The 22669-nt window shown below is 35.2% G+C and overlaps 1 protein-coding gene across 1 annotated transcript in view; it reads left to right on the forward strand.

The window, feature by feature from the left end:
• The window catches only part of LOC150079032 (U11/U12 small nuclear ribonucleoprotein 35 kDa protein-like), a 90102-nt gene that overhangs the window by 55193 nt on the left and 12240 nt on the right, over nucleotides 1-22669 (forward strand). The window contains exon 4 of the mRNA XM_090382686.1: nucleotides 3979-4192. Coding sequence (XP_090238812.1) covers nucleotides 3979-4192 — 214 coding nt within the window. The remainder of the gene's footprint in view (nucleotides 1-3978; nucleotides 4193-22669) is intronic.

A 22669-nucleotide genomic window follows, 5' to 3' on the forward strand; every position in this document is an offset into this window, starting at 1 on the left:
AGGCTGAAAAAAATTCTACCCCTTGAGCCTTGCACAATCTTTCCAGGGCCGAATTGATTGACAAGGCTCTCATCATATACTCCCTCCTATCGTGTCTGGGCAGAATTGCAGACACTTTCAAATTCAACCCTATTTCACGGCTTTTTTTCAGCAGTGACCTGTACTTGTTAAGCAAATAGTGTCTTTTTCAAAACACTGAAATCTTTATTCCTGCTGCGAGTATATTCCAGTGCTGTGACCTAGAACCTAACAATTCAGCTTGTTCTTTCGAAAAAATTTAAGTCTCGAACCAAATCATTCAACTCATTGTTTGATTAAATGTATGTCACTATCTGAATTACTGGATGATAGTCGACATCTTGTGAATTGGTAAGAGGGCTGCAGCCTCCTACTCTCGAGCAGGTTGTTTATGTTTGGAGGATAGATTTACAACCCTGAGAATATGTCACAATCGATTAATACTTGGAAAACCTTGGCATAGCCTACAAAAATCGGCACCAAAAATGCTAAGTGTGCTCTCTTCAAATTGTAAATTGTTGCATCAGAATTTGAACCTAAGAACCATAGGTAGAAGTCCGATTATGTTTATTATAAGAAAACCGAGGCCAGAATAGATTGCTAAGATTAAGCGAATTTTAGCAATCTGTTATATCTGTTAAAATAAATCAGAATGACATGTATTACTAACTAGATTATGCAAAAATGGCATATTTTGATAAAACATAGCTCCCCTCTATATTTAATAACTGTGATGTAATGTGAAACTATCATGGTGATTTTTGAAATCTACACATAAAAATTGGTTAAAAACAGCATTTAAGTTCTTGAAGGTAAAAATTGTGTTAGCTAGTGTAACCAAAACATCATCAATATATCTGAAGAATTTAATACCGTCTCATTTTATTTTCATGCTAGTGCAGGTAGTGGTTGGCGATGGAACACGAACAGCTTGCCCCCATTGCCACACCTCTACTTTGCACGTAGATGCTGTTGCCCATTAGAATGTAATTGTTAAGCACATATAATGAAATCAGATCTAGCTAGTATTGTTTATTGCAATCTAAAATTTTCCGAAATACTTCATAATAGTATATTAGTACTTTTTTAAAATTATTGTGTGAAATGCTGGTAAATAGGTTTTTGAAATCATAGGTATATACTTTGTTGATTTATATAGTTTTATGTATTATATACAATACATTATAGTGATCACTTGTTATTAGATCACCCACTTTATGGAATCAAATTTCAAAGAACTGATTAAAATCGTTAAAATGCAATACATTTTCATCGTTTATTAGAATCACATCTTCGGTTATAAGAATCAATTGTGAACCCACTGTGATATTTTTCTAAAGCACATTTCTCGAGGTCACATTTAAAGAGGTCACAACCATAAAACAATAAAAACAATTTGCAGTTTCCGGTAACGTGCCATAAATAGATAGTAAACTAGATCTTATTGCATTTGCAATAATACCTATAGCTGGAATTCTGCATTTTCACATTATTATGGTGAAATGTGTTTCCCCTTCACTGAAATCTGCTCTTCATTTCTCTATCTAAACTTCGTCTCGCTTGCGTATGTCATGCTAGTCCCAATTTGTATGCCATATCCTTTGTTATTGATTGACGCTTATCTTTTTTACTGTTTTGAATTTTACTACCAAAAAAAAAATATATCAGTGAACAGAAAGAGAGTGAATCTGAGTGCAAAAAATGTTATGAATTATAGAAACGTATGATAAATTAAACTTAGCAATGTCTCAAACGGAAGTGGCAGTAAAATTAGGAGTGCCTCAGTCATCTTTATCAGAATTATTAAAATCACATCATACATTAAACACTAATGTGATTAGTGAAACCTGAAAAAGGAAGTGTGAAGGGGAATGCTAAACAGTAGATGAAGCTCTGTTTGTTTGGTTCAAACAGTCCAGCTCATTTATTGTACCAATCAATTTTAGCATTCTTCAAAAAAGCTAATGATTTTGCTGAAAAACTACATGAAGAGTTCAAGGCAACAGATGGCTGACAAGATGGAAGGTAAGGTATGATATTGTTTACAAAAAATTTCATGGAGAAAAACAGGATTCCAATGGTTCTGCAGCTGACACCTAGTTGAAAACCTCTTGGCAAATTGTGTTAAGCATGTATAATACTGAAGACATTTTTAATACAGATGAAACAGGATTAACTGCAGGGCTACCCCAGACCATTGCATGATTTTTAAAAAATTCCACTGCATCTGTAGAAAAGAAGATCAAGGAAAGGATTACAGTTCTTTTAACATGCAACGTGGCGGGAACAATCAAGACAAAGTCGTTAGTTGTAGGCAAGAGTAAATCGGCTAGATGTTTTAAAGGAGTAAAACAGCTGCCTGTTGAATATGCCAATAATGCCAACACTTGGATGACAGCATCTTTATTTGAAGATTATCTTCATAAACGGGATTTGCAATTGGATAAGAAAAACAAAAAAATTTCATTGGTTTTGGACAACTGCCCAGCTCATCCAAAGTTGACTTTCAGAAACATTTAAATTAGTTTCTCTACCTTCGAATACCACATCACTGATTCAATCTCTCGACCAAGGAATAATAAAAACCTTTAAGACCTTTTATAGATTGGATATGAGGTGAAGAATCATCCGATATTGCAAAGCAGATAACTGTTCGAGATGCACTTCATATGACAATGAGTGCCTGGAATAAATTTTCTGAAACCTGTATTAGCAACTATTTCAAAAAATGTGCATTAATTATTCAGTGGTCAACTAAGTCACGATACGAAAAGCCTGAAGACATGGGGAACAGGAGTTTAACGATTGGGTAGACATAGATGGTGATCTACAAGTTAATACAGCTTTGACAGATTAAGAAATTGTCCAGTCTGTTAATTTCACCCAGGAGGAAGAAATTGAAGATGAACCTGAATGAATTCCAGTTACAAAACAGCAAACTCATGAAGCTATAGCCGTCCTGAGCAGAGTGTTGGAAGAAACTGGTGCAAGTGATCATGAATGTACTGTTATAACAATATTGAAAAATCTATCAATAGACTTTGTAGTGATAATGTAAAGCAATCTAAAATAAGTGACTATTTTAAATTATAATCATATTATGAAATGTTATGTTTAATATGTATATTAATTAAGCTATGTACTCAAGTATAAATTTATTTTTATTTTGCTAGCCTGTGGATAATATTCTTCTGATTTTCATGTATCATTTAATAAAGCTTTGCTAATAAAGTGTAAATTTGTGTTTTATATCTTTATTTTTATAGCCTCTGGATAATATTTGTTGATTTTTGCTTATTAGAATCAAAGTTCAATTTGTAAATGTGATCACTATAACTGGCACTCACTTACTGTATTAATATTATCGATTAATTTCTTTTATTTTAAAGTTAATTAATACTTTTTTTTTTTTTTTTTTTTTTTTTTGTGGTTGAGGGTACAAACAATGCAGATTGCGTTTGCTGTGTAATTCCAGTCACTGCCAAAGTGGGTCTGGTGCAGGTCTAATGCAGTGGACCCACACAGGATTCTACTCTAGATAGAAGTGAAGAAATCCCTATACATTCCAATCTTCGAGTCTCTGGTGTTGCTTGAGTTTGGAAAATATTGTCTTCTCTACCTTTCCTACCCTCAAATGATTTTAGTGCTATGTGAGTCCTTGGATTGTTTAAAGTTTAACCCTTTTATTCTGTCCCTTCTCACTCTGCGCGTGCACACACACACACACACATGCACGCACGCTTTATTTTTAGATTCCTGCTATGTAATTTCTTCATTTGGAAAGTAGTTATTAATTTACTTTTGAATTTTCATGCAGAATTGTATTCTCATTTAAAGCATTTACGATGTCAGAGAGAGAGATTGGATTATTTCCCTTCTGTTATATACATGTATATATTTTATGATTAAATAATTTATCATTCTTTTATATATCATTATCCCATTTCTCCCTATTTGCAGGTATTTTCTAGGTTTGGAGAAATCAAGAGACTAAAATTGGTAAGAGATATAGTGACAGGCTTTTCAAAGAGTTATGCTTTTGTAGAATTCTTTGACAAATATAGCACTACAAAAGCACATAGAGATGCTTATAAGATGATTCTGGATGGAAATGAAATATTTGTGGATTTTGAATGCGAAAGAACACTTCCTGGTTGGATTCCCAGAAGATTAGGTGAGTGTCTATGTTGTTTGTTGGTATTGGTGCTTATACACATATATATATATATATATATATCTGATAATTAAATAAATATGATATTTAAAATAAAAACATCAGCCAGTAGTACGGCAATAATGCAGAGCAAAACGAAACGCAAAATAATATAAAATAAACAAACAGGGAAGGGAAAATAGAGGTAATAGGTAGTCGATAATCCCCTGTAAAATTTAGTCATTAAACCCAATTAATAAAAAATGTAAATTTAAAATAATGCCAATTATAAATAATTTAGCGGTACCCCCCTCGAAGGTACCAGTTCCAAAAAACGTGAAATATCACCAAAAAAGGGTTAAAGAAACTACCAAAAAACTAAAATATCAAAATGATAGACTGACCATCATGCCCCATATCGACAGAGGACCACGAGGCCAATAATGGTCATGGAATCGCTGCATTTCAATCGTCATACAAATCATCGCAAAGGCAGAAATATCGAAGAACCAAACCACCCTTCCATTCTCCGATAGATCAATGAATGCAGAGGGTTTGCATGGCGGTGGTCCTTATGCAGCGAAAAATAAACTATAGAACAGAGAACACTCTAGATCAGAGCCACACCACTGACATAATGCAAGCTTAACCAGCTTATATAATAGAAAGGAAAAGAATAGATGGCGGCACAGGCGCTGCTTATTTAGCATATCAACCCACTACTACCACTAATTTATATTATATGAGGTAAAAGTTAGGCAAAAGTAATAAAAATAAATAAATATGGCTATGTAGCTATCATTAGAGGCAGCAAATGCACATCCTCCACATGATGCCTAATTATATCTGATAATTAAATAAATATGATATTTAAAATAAAAACATCAGCCAGTAGTACGACAATAATGCAGAGCGAAACGAAACGCAAAATAATATAAAATAAACAAACAGGAAAGGGAAAATAGAGGTAATAGGTAGTCGATAATCCCCTGTAAAATTTAGTCATTAAACCCAATTAATAAAAAATGTAAATTTAAAATAATGCCAATTATAAATAATTTAACGGTACCCCCCTCGAAGGTACCAGTTCCAAAAAACGTGAAATATCACCAAAAAAGGGTTAAAGAAACTACCAAAAAACTAAAATATCAAAATGATAGACTGACCATCATGCCCCATATCGACAGAGGACCACGAGGCCAATAATGGTCATGGAATCGCTGCATTTCAATCGTCATACAAATCATCGCAAAGGCAGAAATATCGAAGAACCAAACCACCCTTTCATTCTCCGATAGATCAACGAATGCAGAGGGTTTCCATGGCGGTGGTCCTTATGCAGCGAAAAATAAACTATAGAACAGAGAACACTCTAGATCAGAGCCACACCACTGACATAATGCAAGCTTAACCAGCTTATATAATAGAAAGGAAAAGAATAGATGGCGGCACAGGCGCTGCTTATTTAGCATATCAACCCACTACTACCACTAATTTATATTATATGAGGTAAAAGTTAGGCAAAAGTAATAAAAATAAATAAATATGGCTATGTAGCTATCATTAGAGGCAGCAAATGCACATCCTCCCCATTATGATGCCTAATTATATCTGATAATTAAATAAATATGATATTTAAAATAAAAACATCAGCCAGTAGTACGGCAATAATGCAGAGCGAAACGAAACGCAAAATAATATAAAATAAACAAACAGGGAAGGGAAAATAGAGGTAATAGGTAGTCGATTTTTTGGAACTGGTACCTTCGAGGGGGGTACCGCTAAATTATTTATAATTGGCATTATTTTAAATTTACATTTTTTATTAATTGGGTTTAATGACTAAATTTTACAGGGGATTATCGACTACCTATTACCTCTATTTTCCCTTCCCTGTTTGTTTATTTTATATTATTTTGCGTTTCGTTTCGCTCTGCATTATTGCCGTACTACTGGCTGATGTTTTTATTTTAAATATCATATTTATTTAATTATCAGATATAATTAGGCATCATGTGGAGGATGTGCATTTGCTGCCTCTAATGATAGCTACATAGCCATATTTATTTATTTTTATTACTTTTGCCTAACTTTTACCTCATATAATATATATATATATATATATATCCAATATTATAAATTAAATAAAATAAAACATAAGCCAGTAGTATGGCAAAAACTGTAGAGCGAAAATTAACATAAAAATAACCAAAATAAACAAACGAAAAAAAAGAATAGACATAATAGTAGCCCGATAACCCTTGTATAATTTCGACTTTTAAATCCGATTAATAAAAACTACACAAATTTTAAGATAATGCCAATTATATAATAATTTAGCGGTACCCCCCCGAGAGGTACCAGTTCCGAAAGACGTGAAATATCACCAAAAGAGGGTTAAAGGAACTACCAAACGAAAACAAAATAAATTAAAATAAATATAGACTGACCATCATGCCCCATATCGACAGAGGACCACGAGGCCAATAATGGTCATGGAATCGCTGCATTTCAATAGCTATACAAATCGTCGCCATGGTGAAAAGAGCGAAGTACCAATTCACCCTCCCTCCTCCGATCGATCCACCAGTGCAGAGGATTTGCGCGGCGGTGGTCCTTATGCAGCGAAAAATAAACTATAGAACAGACAGCACTCTAGAGCAGAGCCACACCACTGACATACTGTAAACTGAATCAGCCTATATAGAAGAAAAAAGGAAAATAGATGGCGACACAGGAGTTGCTAAATTAGCATATCGACCCATTACTATTGAATTATATTAAACGTTGACGAAAATTAAATTATCATAAAATGAATAAATAATCAAACATTCATTAGAGGCAGCAACTTGCAATTCCTCCAGATGAAGCCGAAATATTAATATTAAATATTAATATTTATGTTAATTAAATATTTATGTTAATATTAAATATTAACATAAATTAAATTATAATAAAGTGAATGAATAAATAAATAAATAATTAGGTGTTCATTAGAGGCAGCAACATGCAATTCCTCCATATGAAGCTGAAATACATCCAATATTATAAATTAAATAAAATAAAACATAAGCCAGTAGTATGGCAAAAACTATAGAGCAAAAATTAACATAAAAAGAATAGACATAATAGTAGCCCGATAACCCTTGTATAATTTCGACTTTTAAATCCGATTAATAAAAACTATACAAATTTTAAGATAATGCCAATTATATAATAATTTAGTGGTACCCCCCCCCCCCCCCGATTCCGAAAGACGTGAAATATCACCAAAAGAGGGTTAAAGGAACTACCAAACGATAACAAAATCAAAATAAATTAAAATATAGACTGACCATCATGCCCCATATCGACAGAGGACCACAAGGCCAATAATGGTCATGGAATCGCTGCATTTCAATCGCTATACAAATCGTCACCATGGTTGATTATTTATTAATTTTATTATAATTTAATTTTCGTCAACATTTAATATAATTCAATAGTAATGGGTCGATATGCTAATTTAGCAACTCCTGTGTTGCCATTTATTTTCCTTTTTTCTTCTATATAAGCTGATTCAGTTTACAGTATGTCAGTGGTGTATCTCTGCTCTAGAGTGCTGTCTGTTCTATAGTTTATTTTTCGCTGCATAAGGACCACCGCCGCCGCGCAAATCCTCTGCACTGATGGATCGATCGGAGGAGGGAGGGTGAATTGGTACTTCGATCTTTTCACCGTGGCGACGATTTGTATAGCAATTGAAATGCAGCGATTCCATGACCATTATTGGCCTTGTGGTCCTATGTCGATATGGGGCATGATGGTCAGTCTATATTTATTTTAATTTATTTTGATTTTGTTATCGTTTGGCAGTTCCTTTAACCCTCTTTTTGTGATATTTCACATCTTTCGGAACTGGTACCTCTCGGGGGGGGGGGTACCACTAAATTATTATATAATTGGCATTATCTTAAAATTTGTATAGTTTTTATTAATCGAATTTAAAAGTCGAAATTATACAAGGGTTATCGGGCTACTATTATGTCTATTCTTTTTTTTCGTTCGTTTGTTTATTTGGGTTATTTTTATGTTAATTTTCGCTCTACAGTTTTTGCCATACTACTGGCTTATGTTTTTTTTTATTTAATTTATAATATTGGATGTATTTCAGCTTCATATGGAGGAATTGCATGTTGCTGCCTCTAATGAATGCCTAATTATTTATTTATTTATTTACTTTATTATAATTTAATTTATGTTAATATTTAATATAATTCAATGATAGTATATATATATATATATATATATATATATATATATATATATATATATATATATATATATATATATCCAATATTTTAAATTAAATAAAATAAAACATAAGGCAGTAGTATGGCAAAAACTGTAGAGCGAAAATTAACATAAAAATAACCCAAATAAACAAACAAACGAAAAACAAGAATAGACATAAATAGTAGCCCAGAAACCCTTGTATAATTTCAAACTTTAAATCCAATTAACAAAAACTATACAAAATTTAGGATAATGCCAATTACTTATTAATTTAGCGGTACCTGCCCCAAGAGGTACCAGTTCCAAAAGACGTGAAATATCACCAAAAGAGGGTTAAAGGAACTACCAAATGATAACAAAATCAAAATAAATTAAAATAAAATAGACTGACCATCATGCCCCATATCGACAGAGGACCACGAGGCCAATAATGGTCATGGAATCGCTGCATTTCAATAGCTATACAAATCGTCGCCATGGTGAAAAGATCGAAGTACCAATTCACCCTCCCTCCTCCGATCGATCCACCAGTGCAGAGGATTTGCACAGCGGTGATCCTTATGCAGCGAAAAATAAACTATAGAACAGACAGCACTCTAGAGCAGAGCCACACCACTGACATACTGTAAACTGAATCAGCTTATATAGAAGAAAAAAGGAAAATAGATGGCGACACAGGAGTTGCTAAATTAGCATATCGACCCATTACTATTGAATTATATTAAATGTTGACGAAAGTTAAATTATAATAAAATGAATAAATAGTTAAGCATTCATTAGAGGCAGCAACTTGCAATTCCTCCATATGAAGCCGTAATATATACTATCACTGAATTATATTAAAATAAGTTAATTATAATAAAATGAAAATAAATAATTAATTAAGCATTCATTAGAGGCAGCGTCAGGCAATTCCTCCATATGAAGCTGAAATACATCCAATATTTTAAATTAAATAAAATAAGACATAAGCCAGTAGTATGGCAAAAACTGTAGAGCGAAAATTAACATAAAAATAACCCAAATAAACAAACAAACGAAAAACAAGAATAGACATAAATAGTAGCCCAGAAACCCTATGCCGACCATATGTCCTGTGTTCAACGGGACAGTGCCAATTTTTTTGCTATGTCTCAGTCGTCCTGTCATTTTAGTAAAAATATCATTTTTGTCCCATTTTTAAAAAAAAAACTTTAAACAATGCTTAAATATTGGTACAACATAACCTATAATCATATTATATTGTAGGATGGCTGACATCGTAGGTGGTAGTCATTCATGTAACCACAGGTGGAGGTGCATCGATCGAATGCTGAGAATTCCATCTGTCATCATAGGGCCTCTGTAGCCAGGTGGGAAGGAGCAGCAGTGCGTAGCACACGCTTCTTGATTAGACCGGAGTTCGAGCCCATCACCACCAAATATGGAGGATGTGGAAAGGTCACAGAATGATCACCATATATCCCGGAGCAATATGGCCTTAGTTGCTAATGCTCCTAAAATCCAAATAACAAACAAACAAACAAACATCCACCGACTATTTTTGTCATAGGTCCGTAACATTCGTTCAACAATATGTTGTGTGTCAGTAGTTGATCAGTAGTCTGTGGTCAGCATTTGTTCTGTGTGTGCTTTTTTGGTTGTTGCATATATACACTTGAAAGTTTTTATTTTATAATTTTAAAAGTTTTAAGCCTCAAAATTTAAAATGTCAAAAAGAAGAAATTGCACATTTAACGAAGACCTTCAAAAATAATTCGAATTTATTAAACTGGACAATTGGTATAATGATAAAACAAAAGTGGTTTGTCAACATTGTAATGTTTATTTTTCTGTTGCTCATTGAGGTAGGAGTGACATTAACCAACATCTACCTAGCCAGAAACATAAGGATGCTGAGAAAACTTGGAATTTGGTTCAAAGCATCAGGTCGTTCGTCGTTCCATTATTCCTCGTACCGTTTAGTCCTTAAAGAATTATGGTCAGCCGGTATATATACCAACCATCTGAAGTTCATTACAGTGGTTGCCAACTTGTCAGTTCAATCTGCAGTGATCAGCCTCGTCCGTGTCAAAATCAAATTGCCACCAGTGTTAACAGAATCAGTCATGCAGGTTCAGTTCAACCCTGACAATGTTTCAGCACTTTGTGCTTTGTCTACACAGCTGAAATTCCTAATAGCTGTTTTTGAAAATGCTTGCTTTAAATTCTCTACAAAAAATTCCAGAAATGTCTGTTAATCATCATACTATTGAAAAAATTCATGATTAAGTTGAACCTAATTATATGCATGCGTTGATTGACTTATATCATTTTGGGATATTGATATACCCTTTTACTTCATGCATTTCCTCTAATCGATAATGCTCTCTGGCTTCTTTGACATTGATGCATGTCTGGAATCAACCTGTTGATATGTGTGTTTCATGCAGTGAGGGCTCCTTGTTGCTGACAGTTCCAAAAGGAGTTTTAATTTTCAGAAATTAAAAATATATTTTTTAATATAGAACATGGATTTTTCACAGTTGTCTTCAGAAGAGATTGAAAATATAAGTAGCATTTGAATTATTTTCTGCTGATTTTGCAAATATTTCATGCATAGGGGAATTTAAATTTTTCCAGTGACAAGTTACAGGTTAATAAAATCCACATGTTCAGCCAAAAATGTTGCAAATGCATATTTTTCCCTCTCATATGCCTGAACTGGTGTATGAATATTCTTGTGAAGCTTTGAATCAATAAAAAATAGGATATAGTAAGATGAGAAGGTATACATGTTATGAACACACTAGTTGTTTTCTGATTAAATCAATATATTTACTTCATCAATATATATATATATTAAATCAATATATTATTATTAGTATAGGTATATAATATGTTATAAACACACTAGTTGTTTTCCGATTAAATCATTATATTTACTATTAGTATAGGTGTATGATGGAAGGAGGCTGGGCCTTTGCTGCATCAGCCAGAAAAAAATTAAAAAAGCACTCTGCCTCAAAGGCAGTTTATTCCACTGCTCAAAGCACACCAAACTAAACGTAAACTTCCTGATGTCTAGTCCATCAGATTCCCAATAGCTTATATGTGTGCTCCCTAGTTTTTGTCTGTGTCTTATTTAAATATTGGACTTGTTGCATCGTGGCCGTTGTCGCCCATGTGCCATCAAAACCAAATCAAACCTAGTTTTTGTGTCCCATTTCAGTGTGAAAATTCCACTACCATTTAGTTTGCTTCCCCTCTCTCAGTGCCTTATACGCATCAGTCAATTTCCCTCAATGGTATCTTGTTTCCAAGCTCTGTAACATGCCCTTTTGTAATCTCTCCTCATAGAGAGATTACATTTGAGCAGTGTAATTAAGAAAAAAATGTCTACTCACTCCTTTGATGTTCACACCAGACAAGTCTCTCGTCTTTGCAATCTTAAAAAGCTCAGTGTCTTTTCTCAAATGCAGTTTCACCATTGACTTGTATAACTTCCTTTTCCCTAGATGCAAAGATACAGAAAATCATTGACACTGACAGTAATTAATTGATATTAATACAAGCACTGTGCACCTTCCTGGCCACCTGGCTTACACTGCATGCTAACCTTCATGTATAAAAACTCAATTCTTTTTCCTCATTTACACCCTTCAGCTCTATAACACCTAGTATATAAATTACTGTTCAGGTTACTGTTTCCCAAATGTATAACCTTGATTTTTTCATTAAACATAACTTCCATTTCTCGATGAAGCCTGTCCAAATCAATCTGGATAAGTTCCACCTGATTTGCTCTTCTAACCTTTATATCATCAGCAAATTTCAACATACTAACCTTTATTCTCATTTATGTCACTCAAGAAGGTCAGAAACAAGAGTGGCCCTAACTCAATCTTGGGACCCTGATTATAACTCTGGCCCACTCTGAATAAAGACCAGCTTTCTGCCATCCCTCAATCCTCCCTCAGGATCTTGCCCACAACCCCAGTAGACTCCAGCTTGTACAGCAGCCTTCCATATGGAACTGTGTCAAATGCTTTGCTGAAGTTCAAGTGTATAATATCAGTTTCTTGTATCCATCTCCCTTATGACCACATCCTGATATTAATTTATCAAGTTGATCAAACAAGGTTTTCCTTGTTTGATCAACACAGATTTGTCCTTGTTTCAAACAAGGACAAATCTGTGTTGTGATCCATTTAGGATATTATACTTCTCAAGATAATCTTGTAGCTTACTTTTGAACATTGACTCTATGACCATCCCTGCCATAAAGTTAAACAAGCCAATAGTTACTCATTCTGATCTTTAGCCCTCCATCCTGGGTGCTGATGAGACATAGCACTTTTCCAATCCACGGGAATCTGATGACAACCTCATATCCCTGAAGATTTGGCGCATTCCTTTGCTACTTCTTTCAGTATCACCAGGTAGATACCATTTGTTAAGATTTAATGTTTTTCTCTGACTTACTAATTGGTAGAGACTATTTCTCATTTCCTTTTCAAAGTTATAGGAAAAACAAAAGTTTTTAATACCTTAAATAATGAAAACCTGAGCAGTAGAAAAGCCATCTTTATGTTCACACTTGCTGTCAGTAGTATCAAAGAGCATAGAAAATACCTGACTTTACATTTCCCACTATATATCATACCTTATAAGTTTTATAGCAATATCAGACTGACTTGATTAGTTTGTTACTAGTCCAGCACCTTTTATCCCAAAATTCATTTGGTTTATCAAGATTGTTGTAGAAAAAAGAAAAGTCTTTGTAATTAAGTAAAATTTGGTTTGTTTATGTGGCGAACAAGAGTGCCAAAACTGAATGTTTCTTTAAACCAGAGACTGAATAATTTAAACAGTTTAGTAATAATGCATTATCTGCCTACAGCATGTAGTCTTGTTTTGTAAAGTGAATAAAAGCAGTGAAAAAATGTACAAGGGAATGTTCCAGTTGAACATTCCTTTTACATTAAGAAAAAAAATTATCTGAACCAGGCATGTCTACTCACTAGTATGCACAAGGCAGCATTAATTTTATGTATGTTTGGGGTAGGTTGCATTTTCTTTTTTTAATATATGATTACACCAATGAGTCAAAACATTATGGCCAGCAAGTCTTTATGCAAATCGAAGCAACAGCAGGTAAACTATTGCATGGGTCAGGATACAGTATAAAAAACACCTGATACTGAGCTTCATTAATCAGTGTTACTCATGTTCTTCAGATGGGAAAGGCAGCAGACTTAAATGAGCTTGACAAAGACCAAATTATAATGGCCAGACGACTGTGTCAGAGCATATCTGAAACAGCACGGCTGGTGGGGTGCTCACGGTCTGCTGTGGTTAGTACCTACCAAAAGTGGTCTGAAGAGAGAAACCCACAAACCGCTGGCAAGGTGTTGGGTGACCACGGCTCATCGATGCTCGAGGTGAGTGAAGGCTCTCCTGGATGGTACGTTGTGACAGATGGGCAACTGTGGCACAATTCGCCGATAATTGGAATGCTGGTGATGGGAGTAATGTGTCACAACACAGTACATCGAACCCTGCTGAAAATTGGGCTGCATAGCCGCAGGCCGCTCAAAGTGCCCATGCTAACCACGGTTCACCAGCGACAGTGCCTACAATAGGCACGCAAAGATCAAAACTGGATCTTGATTGATTGGAAGAAGATTGTCTGGTCCGATGAATCACGTTTCCTGTTGCACCATGTGGACAGTCAGGTATGTGTGCAACAGGAAACGTGGAAACCCTGGGTCCAGTCATCCATGTGCTGAACACTGACATCTACCACCTACCTAAACATCATTGCTGACCAGGTACACCCTTCCTTGGCAATGGTCTTTCCCTCTGGCGGTGCCATCTTTTAACAGGATAATGCACCATGCCACACCACCTGGATTGTTCGAGACTGGTTCATGGAACATGAAGAAGACTTCCGGTATTATCCTGGCCTCCAATTTTCCCAGAAATCAATCCCATCGAGCATCTGTAGCTTGTATTGGAACAGCAACTCCAATCTGTGGCATTTAAACCACGGACCTTACAGGAGTTAGGATCTGCTAGTTACGTGTTGGTACCAGATACCACAAGACACATTTAGAAATCTTGTAGAATCCATGCCTCGCCAGGTACGAGATGTTTTGGCTGCATATGGAGAACCAACATCATATTAGGTAGGTGGTCATAATGTTTTGGCTCATCGGTGTATATTATAGTTACTTTTATAGTTTTATTAATGTATAATATACGTGTGTATAAGTTAGGAATAAATAAATAGATAATAAATTAATATATTTAACCCTATCAGTCAAGCTATAAAAAAAAATCACTACTCAAAATGTGATGTTCAAAAAAAAAAAAAAAAAAAAAATTGGTTGTATTGTTGATTTATTGTTAACTCCACTGACCTGGTGGTCGTGCCAGAGTATAAACAAGAAAGGGATTGACCTTCGTCAGTATTCAGCTTGCTCGATCCATTCAAAAACCACAGGGGCTCACATCTAGTGAGTATGGGCTTAGCACACCCAGGGTCCTGAGCTGGATATTATCATAATTCTTCTCCTTGATGACTTCCTTCTACTCCTCTGTCTCTCTCTCTCAGGGTAACTTAGAAATTTTTTTTTTTTTTTTTTTGGCTGGTGCAGCATAAGCCTTACGCTTCCTTGCACCATATGGCTAAATAATAATAAAAAGCCATAAACAAATCAATCAGATCTTCTTGCCAGTTCCTAGTCTTCTGATGCTGCAATTTGCAGAATTGAAGCCTTTCTTGGTACAACCAACCTTTCATTCCTCTCAGTCTAGTCTCATTGCCCTTCTCTGCACCCATTTCAGCAAATCTGCATATTTTTTAAAATGAAGCCCCCAGACCTGTATTCAATACTCAAAATGTGGCCTAAACATTGTTTCGTACAATGAGATAATCACCTCCTTAACCCTATTATAAAAGTTCATGTGTAATATTGATAAAACCCCATGATTTGTCCTGGCTGCCTGTCTGCATTGCTCAGTAAACTTCACATCTGACTGCGAAATTACGCTGTCTTTTCATTTTCCACTACCCTGAGTGTAGTACTATGCAATGGGCATGTTAATTTGGGATTATTGCTTCTCATCTACAGTACCTTGCATTTATCAGTGTTAAACTTCCACTGCCATTTCTCATCCAATCTGCATAATATTTCTAGATTTTATTGCAGTAGCTTACATTGATTATTGTCCTTAGTCACCCTGTAAAAAGGGTTGTATCATCTGAAAACTTACACATTAAGTCTGATATACCTTCATTGATATCATTAATAAATATAGAAAACTATAGTGGTCCCAGCATTGAACCCTGGGGAACTCCACTAATAACATTTGTCTGCAAAGAGTAGTGCCCATTAATAATAACTTTGGCATCTCCCACTCAACTATCTCTTTATCAGTAGCAGTAACGTGCCCATATTCCACACTGCTCCAGTTTGTACAGAAGTCTTTTATGTGCAACAGTATCAAAATCTTTCCTGAAATCTAAGTATATGATATCAAAATTATTTTTTGCATCCAGTTCCTTGGTCACTGCATTCCAGTAACCAATCAGATTGTTAGACAAGACCAGTCCTTAAGAAATCCATGCTATTACTGTACTATAATTGTATTCCTGTCCAGATAATCCTGCATTATTTCTTTAACCAGTACCTGGTTAAAAAATAATATTTTCCATGGAAGAGAAGTTAAGCTAACAGGTCTGTAATTACTGATGTCATCTTTTGATGACACCCCTTTGTGAATTGGTAATACATTCCACATCTCCAGTCCACAGAGACCTCCCTCTGAATCTAAAGATCCTTTAATTATGGCTAAGGGTTTGCTTACCTCCTTTGATGCCTCCCTTAATATACAGTAGACTTTCAGAATAACAGCAGCCTCGGGGATTCAAGGTGCTGTTATTTTGATTTTGCCGTCATCTAGAAAGTTTTATTTTTAATATATTTAATGCAGAAATAATAAGGCTAAATGAGAAGTAGAGAGATTAAGGATGCAATTTTATTAACTGCACATAAAAAACAAACATGTTGACAATCCATTATCTTCTGCCATTAATACACTCCTGCTTATGCCCGTTCTATTTTCTATTATTGTATCAAGTTTGTCACTAATTAATGTGTTTCTTCTCTGTATGAGGTTTATTGCCTTCTCTGTATGTGGTTTATTAAAAACCCCTCACTATGGCTTGTAAAGCCATAGTGAGGGGTTTTTAATTTAAAATAAATGTAAAACAGCTGTATAATCTGTGATATCAGTATAGAATTCACTTTCAAAATGGTGAATTATATAAAAAACTAATATAATAATCGCGTGACTTGCTGTTTTCTTTTTTCAGCACTTCAAGACATTTACGCTATATGGAAACATCCAATCTCAATGTGCCATTAGCTCAAATGTTCCTTTATTTGTGGTGCCGTTGTTTCGACAGTCTACTATAATTGGATAGATTCCATCCACCCCATGTGCCATTTTATGTTTAGCGTCAACAATTTCTCTTCCACTTTCCTCTCAGTTATCATGAAATCATTTAGCTCCCTGTTAGAGTTTGATAAACTTCTGCCATCTTCTTCCCTAAAGAATTCTTTGTGTGAATATAGATACAAAATACCTATTTAGTTTCTCAGCAACCTGAGCAAGATCATTAACAGTTAAACAATCAACATCACTTTGACTAATATGATTCATCCCCTTTCTTCTACTGTTAATGTAAGTAAAGGAGTCCGCTACTTTTCTTGGCATTCTATGCAAGAGACTTTTTGTAACGTACCTTAGCTTGTCTCATTTGTGACTTCATTACAGACTAATTTATATCTACCATAGGCTTCTATATCACCTGATAATTTATATCCATCCCATGCATATTTCTTCTCTGTCACAAGTCTCATCAGTTCATCTGACCTCCATTTAGGTCTAAGCATCCAACTGTATTTCATTGTTGGTATGAAAAGCCTGCTAACTTTTACTATTACTTCCCTGAATTATTCCCATATATAATTTGCTGTTGGTAACATCATCAGTTGGTCCCACTGCAGAGAATTTAAAAACTGTGTGAGACCACTATAGTCACATTTATGAAAGCAAAAATCCTTACTTACCCTTGACACTGGTTACATCTTTAAGTAAATTCCACATCAGTACACTATGGTCACTGCCACCCATTGGGTCTTTTATCTGCAGATTCTTCACCAAGAATCTGCAGATAAAAGACCCAAAATTCTTGATCTGGGTAGCTGCTGATACCCAGATCAAGAGTTTTGGGTCTTTTAATATGCTGATATACTGCTGTAGAAAATGGTCATCCAGTAAATCCACAAAAATATTGCTAGTGTGTGAGTGACCATCCCATAAGTTCCAGTTATTATCTGAAAGTGAAAATCCCGATATCAAACCTTAGGTTTAATATGCTTCTTAACTATGAACAAACATTGCAGGTGCCGCTGAAACAAGTTCACATATGTACATATCCTTTCTATACATGATAGGCATTGTACTCCCCATATTCAAATTCTGCATCCCTTATGTGTGAGTGACACCCACATCTGCATTTGAGGAGTTATCAGTAGAGTATTACAAATTCATCAGATTTATTTACTCTGCTCCTAGCATTAGTGTACATGAAAGTATACATACATCTTTTCTTCCTCTTAGTTACCTTAACGCAACCCATGTATTTACTTGTTACACGATGACACATAGCATAGCATGAAATCCCAGACACCTTGCTTTCCAGGCTGCTGCATGTTCCAGTAGAAGTAGTACAAAAATCACTTTCATCAATGCCTGCGGCTCTAGTTAATATATTAGTCTGCGTACTTCCCCACAGGCAGCAGTTTTCTGACTCACCTAATAATACTGATTCAATAGCATCAGCAAATATTCTTGTACTCCTTCTATTTAAGTGCATCTCTGTAAAAAACACTCTCTCTCTCTCTCTCTCTCTCTCTCTCTCTCTCTCTCTCTCTCTCTCTCTCTCTCTCTTGTTAACAAGCATAGACCATGCTGTGAAAAATTCTATCCCATGAGCCTTGCACAGTCTCTTCAGGGCCAAGTTGATTGACAAGGCTGTCAACATGTACTCTCTCCTATAGTGTCTGGTTAGAATTGCAGACACTTTCAAATTAACTCTAAAACATGCAACTTTTTTTTTCCCAACATAGTGCCGGCATGTTCAACAATATCATGTTTTGTGCCCTTAAAAGATATCTTCTCTGCAACATCTACTTTTTCCCCTAGCAGGGTGCCTCCGTAGCCAGGTGGGCAGGAGCAGCAGTGCGTAGCACACGCTTCTTGATTAGACCGGGGTTCAAGCCTGTGCCCACCAAATACGGAGGATTCGGAAAGGTCAGAGAATGACCTTTCAGTTTATCATTTTAAATGGAAATGAAAAGTTCACCAGGTGCAAACTAATATTTAGTTGAACCACCTCCTAGATGACAGCAGCACACCATCTAGGCATTGACAAGATCAGTTTCTGAAGATAATCAGCCGATAGTGTATGGTTCCAAACCTGAACTATGTTTGGAACCACAGTTACAGAGTCGTCTTGAAAGATGCAGTTACTTGGCAGGTTGAACTGGTCTCTAATGGTTGGCAGCAGTTTGCCTTCCAATATAGCCAGCTATCCATTGGCATTTACTGAACCTTTTATAAACTGCAGGTGACCTACTCCGGGATACGAAATACACCCCCATATCATTTGGCTGGTAGGGAATTTCACTGAAGACACCATACAGTCTGATATTCTTCACTTCGTCTACGGCGAATCGTTTGTCTCCCATCAGAGGCATGCAGGTTGAATTTCTTCTCATCCGAGAAAATAACTGACTTCCACTGCTCGGGGGTCCATTTGACATGCTCCTTACACCAAATTAATCGGGCCTTTTTCATTTTTTGTGTGAGGAGGGGCTTCTTCGGACAACGGGCTACAAGTCCATTTTTGAAGAGGCATCTTCTGACTGTTACTGCACTTGCTACCACTCCTGTATGTTCTTCCCATTCTCTTTTCAACTGAGATGAAGAAGCTTTACAGTTTTTAAGGCATAAGCTCTTCAAAACACAGTCCTGTTTTGGCATAAAGACTTGTTTGTGCCCGGTTCCTTTTTTCCTATCAGCAGAACCAGTATTCTTGTGTTTGGAAAGAAATCTACTCACTGTTGACTGGTTGCAAGACACTCTATAAGCAATATGACGGGAAGAACATCCTTCCTCGCGTAGAGCAACAATAGCACTCTTTGTTACACGTAACTCGCCATCCTGACACAAGCAAGGAATGACTGCACACTCTTGTAGAGTGTGCTTATATAGCTGAAGGTAACAGCTGATGCAATATTACAGATTGCATTAGATAAGATTGACATGCGTAGGTGATGATGTAATATTGCATCAGCTGTTACCTTCAGCTATATAAGCACACTCTACAAGAGTGTGCAGTCATTCCTTGCTTGTGTCAGGATGGCGAGTTACGTGTCATTGCTGATTATAAATTCTGACAATTATTACTAATCATGGCGCCCAAGTTACATTGACAGAACCGATTTGTAATGTTTGTATGCACTGAATAGACTTTTTGTAATTATTTATATTTTTTCTTGTTTTTGATAATAAATATTAGCATTCCAGTTGCTGTTATTTTTAAATTTGAGTAGTCCCCATCTGAGAAGACGTTGCTTACCATTGATGCAGTTTTAAAGTAGATCTCAAAGGCAGAACCATTTTTTGGTAGAGTGTAATTAATTTTTATACTGGAATACTCAGGCAACCCATGAGTTTTTATAGCTTAGATAACAAAAGTCAATCTAGGGTAAAACTTTTGTTTTAGGAACTGTACATATCAGTTTTTCCTTTGCTGTATTGCATTTACAATTAAATAAAATAGCCCAGCATTTTTTGATCTTGTTTATAATTCTCCTGCCCTTATGCTGATATCTGCAGTTGCATTTTTCATCCAGAAGTTTCCTGAGATCATTTCTTCAGTGTTGATATTAATCACAAATATTGTTTATGATACCTCTGTCTAAACACTCACCACATTGATGATTCATTTTACATTTGTATACTGCACATTTTACAGACTAAGTCCTTTACAGTTAGATGTTATCAGATTAGCCATTATTTGCACTCTTTGCTGTTTGATATACGCTATAAATAAATAGCAGTGTATTTCTCTTTTCAGAAAATTATGTTTATTTGTAATGCAACACAGGGCTAACTTATAATGTAATGGTTGCTTCACATCATGAGGGATCAACCGTACATGAAAAGATTTATCTTTTCTAGTACAAACATTTATTTGCCAAACTTTATATAAAATATGCTAAGTACTGTAAATTTACACTTTTATGTTGCGCATTTTCACTGATTGCAATAAAGATATATTTAATATAGAAAAGGATCTTAAGAGAACTTGCTTTTTAGATGTCCACATTTCTTCAATTAAATGATTCTTTGATTGCAGCATAACCACAGCCACCCTTCTATTACAGGGCTTTTTCTTTAGTTTTAATTGCAGTTGATATTTGAACACATGATGAAAATTAAAACATTGTACTGTAGTATCAGGAGTGCTCTAAAATTATTGCACATCATAAAGAACCTGAGTCCCATCCAGGATATTGGAAATGACTTATTCCTTTGATTGATAAATTAAAGATAAAAAGTATATCAACATAAAGCTTATCAATATTATTTACCGGGACTCCAAGCAAATCAGTATAAATTGTTAAAAATACTGCAGCAGATATAGTTCTGTAATTTCTGCAATTCTCACATTCTGTTTTCTTTCCATGTTACAATATTATTGCTGCAGGTCAGTCGTCATGGTGCTACATCTGAATTAAACACTTTTCATAACATGAGTGTTAACAGTATGGAGCCACTTGCCATTTACAGACTTAAAACTGCAAGTTGTTCGAAAATATATGAAAGATGTACAAAAAATATGAATAAATAAAAAATAAATATAAATGCATAAATAAGAATTATATGAAGAAAATATGAAAATAGGTACAAGGTGTTTGAAATAACAATAGTTAAAAATATATATATCATCCCATTTGGCTATGCTGCTTTAGACATATCAATATATGTCTTACACCAAAGTGAATAGGTTGTCAAATTTATAGTACTAGTAACATGCATACCTGCTCTATTAAAGTGAAAGAAACTTGGAGAAATAAAATCACTTGCATATTGTGTAAATTATAGGAATGTGTCCATTATAGCCTTGTGTTACTGTTGTGTTTTTTGGGGGTTATACCAAATTATGTAAGCATTTATATTGATATGCTAATAGGATAAAAGGCTTACCTGTGTGGTTTGATGAGTGGTAGGTTTGTAAAATTTTGTAGGAATTTCAGATTTAACTCTTTCACTTGAGTTCCTAGAATGCATAGGTGAGTTCCTTTCTGTGTGAGAATACACTAATGTATGCACATTGGAGTGACTGTTCAAGCCTGCATGGTGCCTCCATAGCCAGGTGGGAAGGAGCAGCAGTACGTAGCACACGCTTCTTGATTAGACCGGGGTTCGAGCCCGTCACCACCAAATACAGAGGATGCGGAAAGGTCAGGGAATGACCACCACATATTCCCGGAGCAATATGGCCTTAGTTGCTAATGCTGCTAAAAACCAAAATAACAAACAAACAATCAAGCCTGCATGATTGCCACATAGTTAATGATTCTATTCATTGTCAAAATAACTACAGTAGAACGTCGATAATCCGAACTAATTGGGATCAGGGGTAGTTTGGATTTTCGAACTTATCAAAAACACTATTCTAGAGACTAAAAAAAAATGGTTTTAGTAAGTCTAGAAATAAAATCACTAAGTTGTACTTGCATAATTTTATTCATAGATCACAAAACAAATGGAACTTTCAGCTACAATAATACATATGTATAGGCTTTAATGAAGATAATTACTTATTTTTTGCTGCACTATTTTCGAACTTCATTTCTTTGCTGCCAGATCTCTCACTCTTTTCAGCAAGAGTAGTTGAAATGGACAGCATTCAGTTTGTTGCTTGTACCAAGCCATCGTTGTCTCTAGCACGGCGAATGCCTCAGCATGCATAAGCCCAGTGTTGATATCATTTTCTTCATCGTCATCTTTGTCTGTACCATTTTCAGGGACTCCAGTTTTTTTTTTACATACACAATTTCATTTACATTTAAAACAGCAAAAACCATGCAGCAT

Source organism: Mastigoproctus giganteus, chromosome 10, assembly GCF_048544385.1.
Source record: "Mastigoproctus giganteus isolate SK-2022 chromosome 10, ASM4854438v1, whole genome shotgun sequence".
NCBI classification, from domain to species: domain Eukaryota; kingdom Metazoa; phylum Arthropoda; class Arachnida; order Uropygi; family Thelyphonidae; genus Mastigoproctus; species Mastigoproctus giganteus.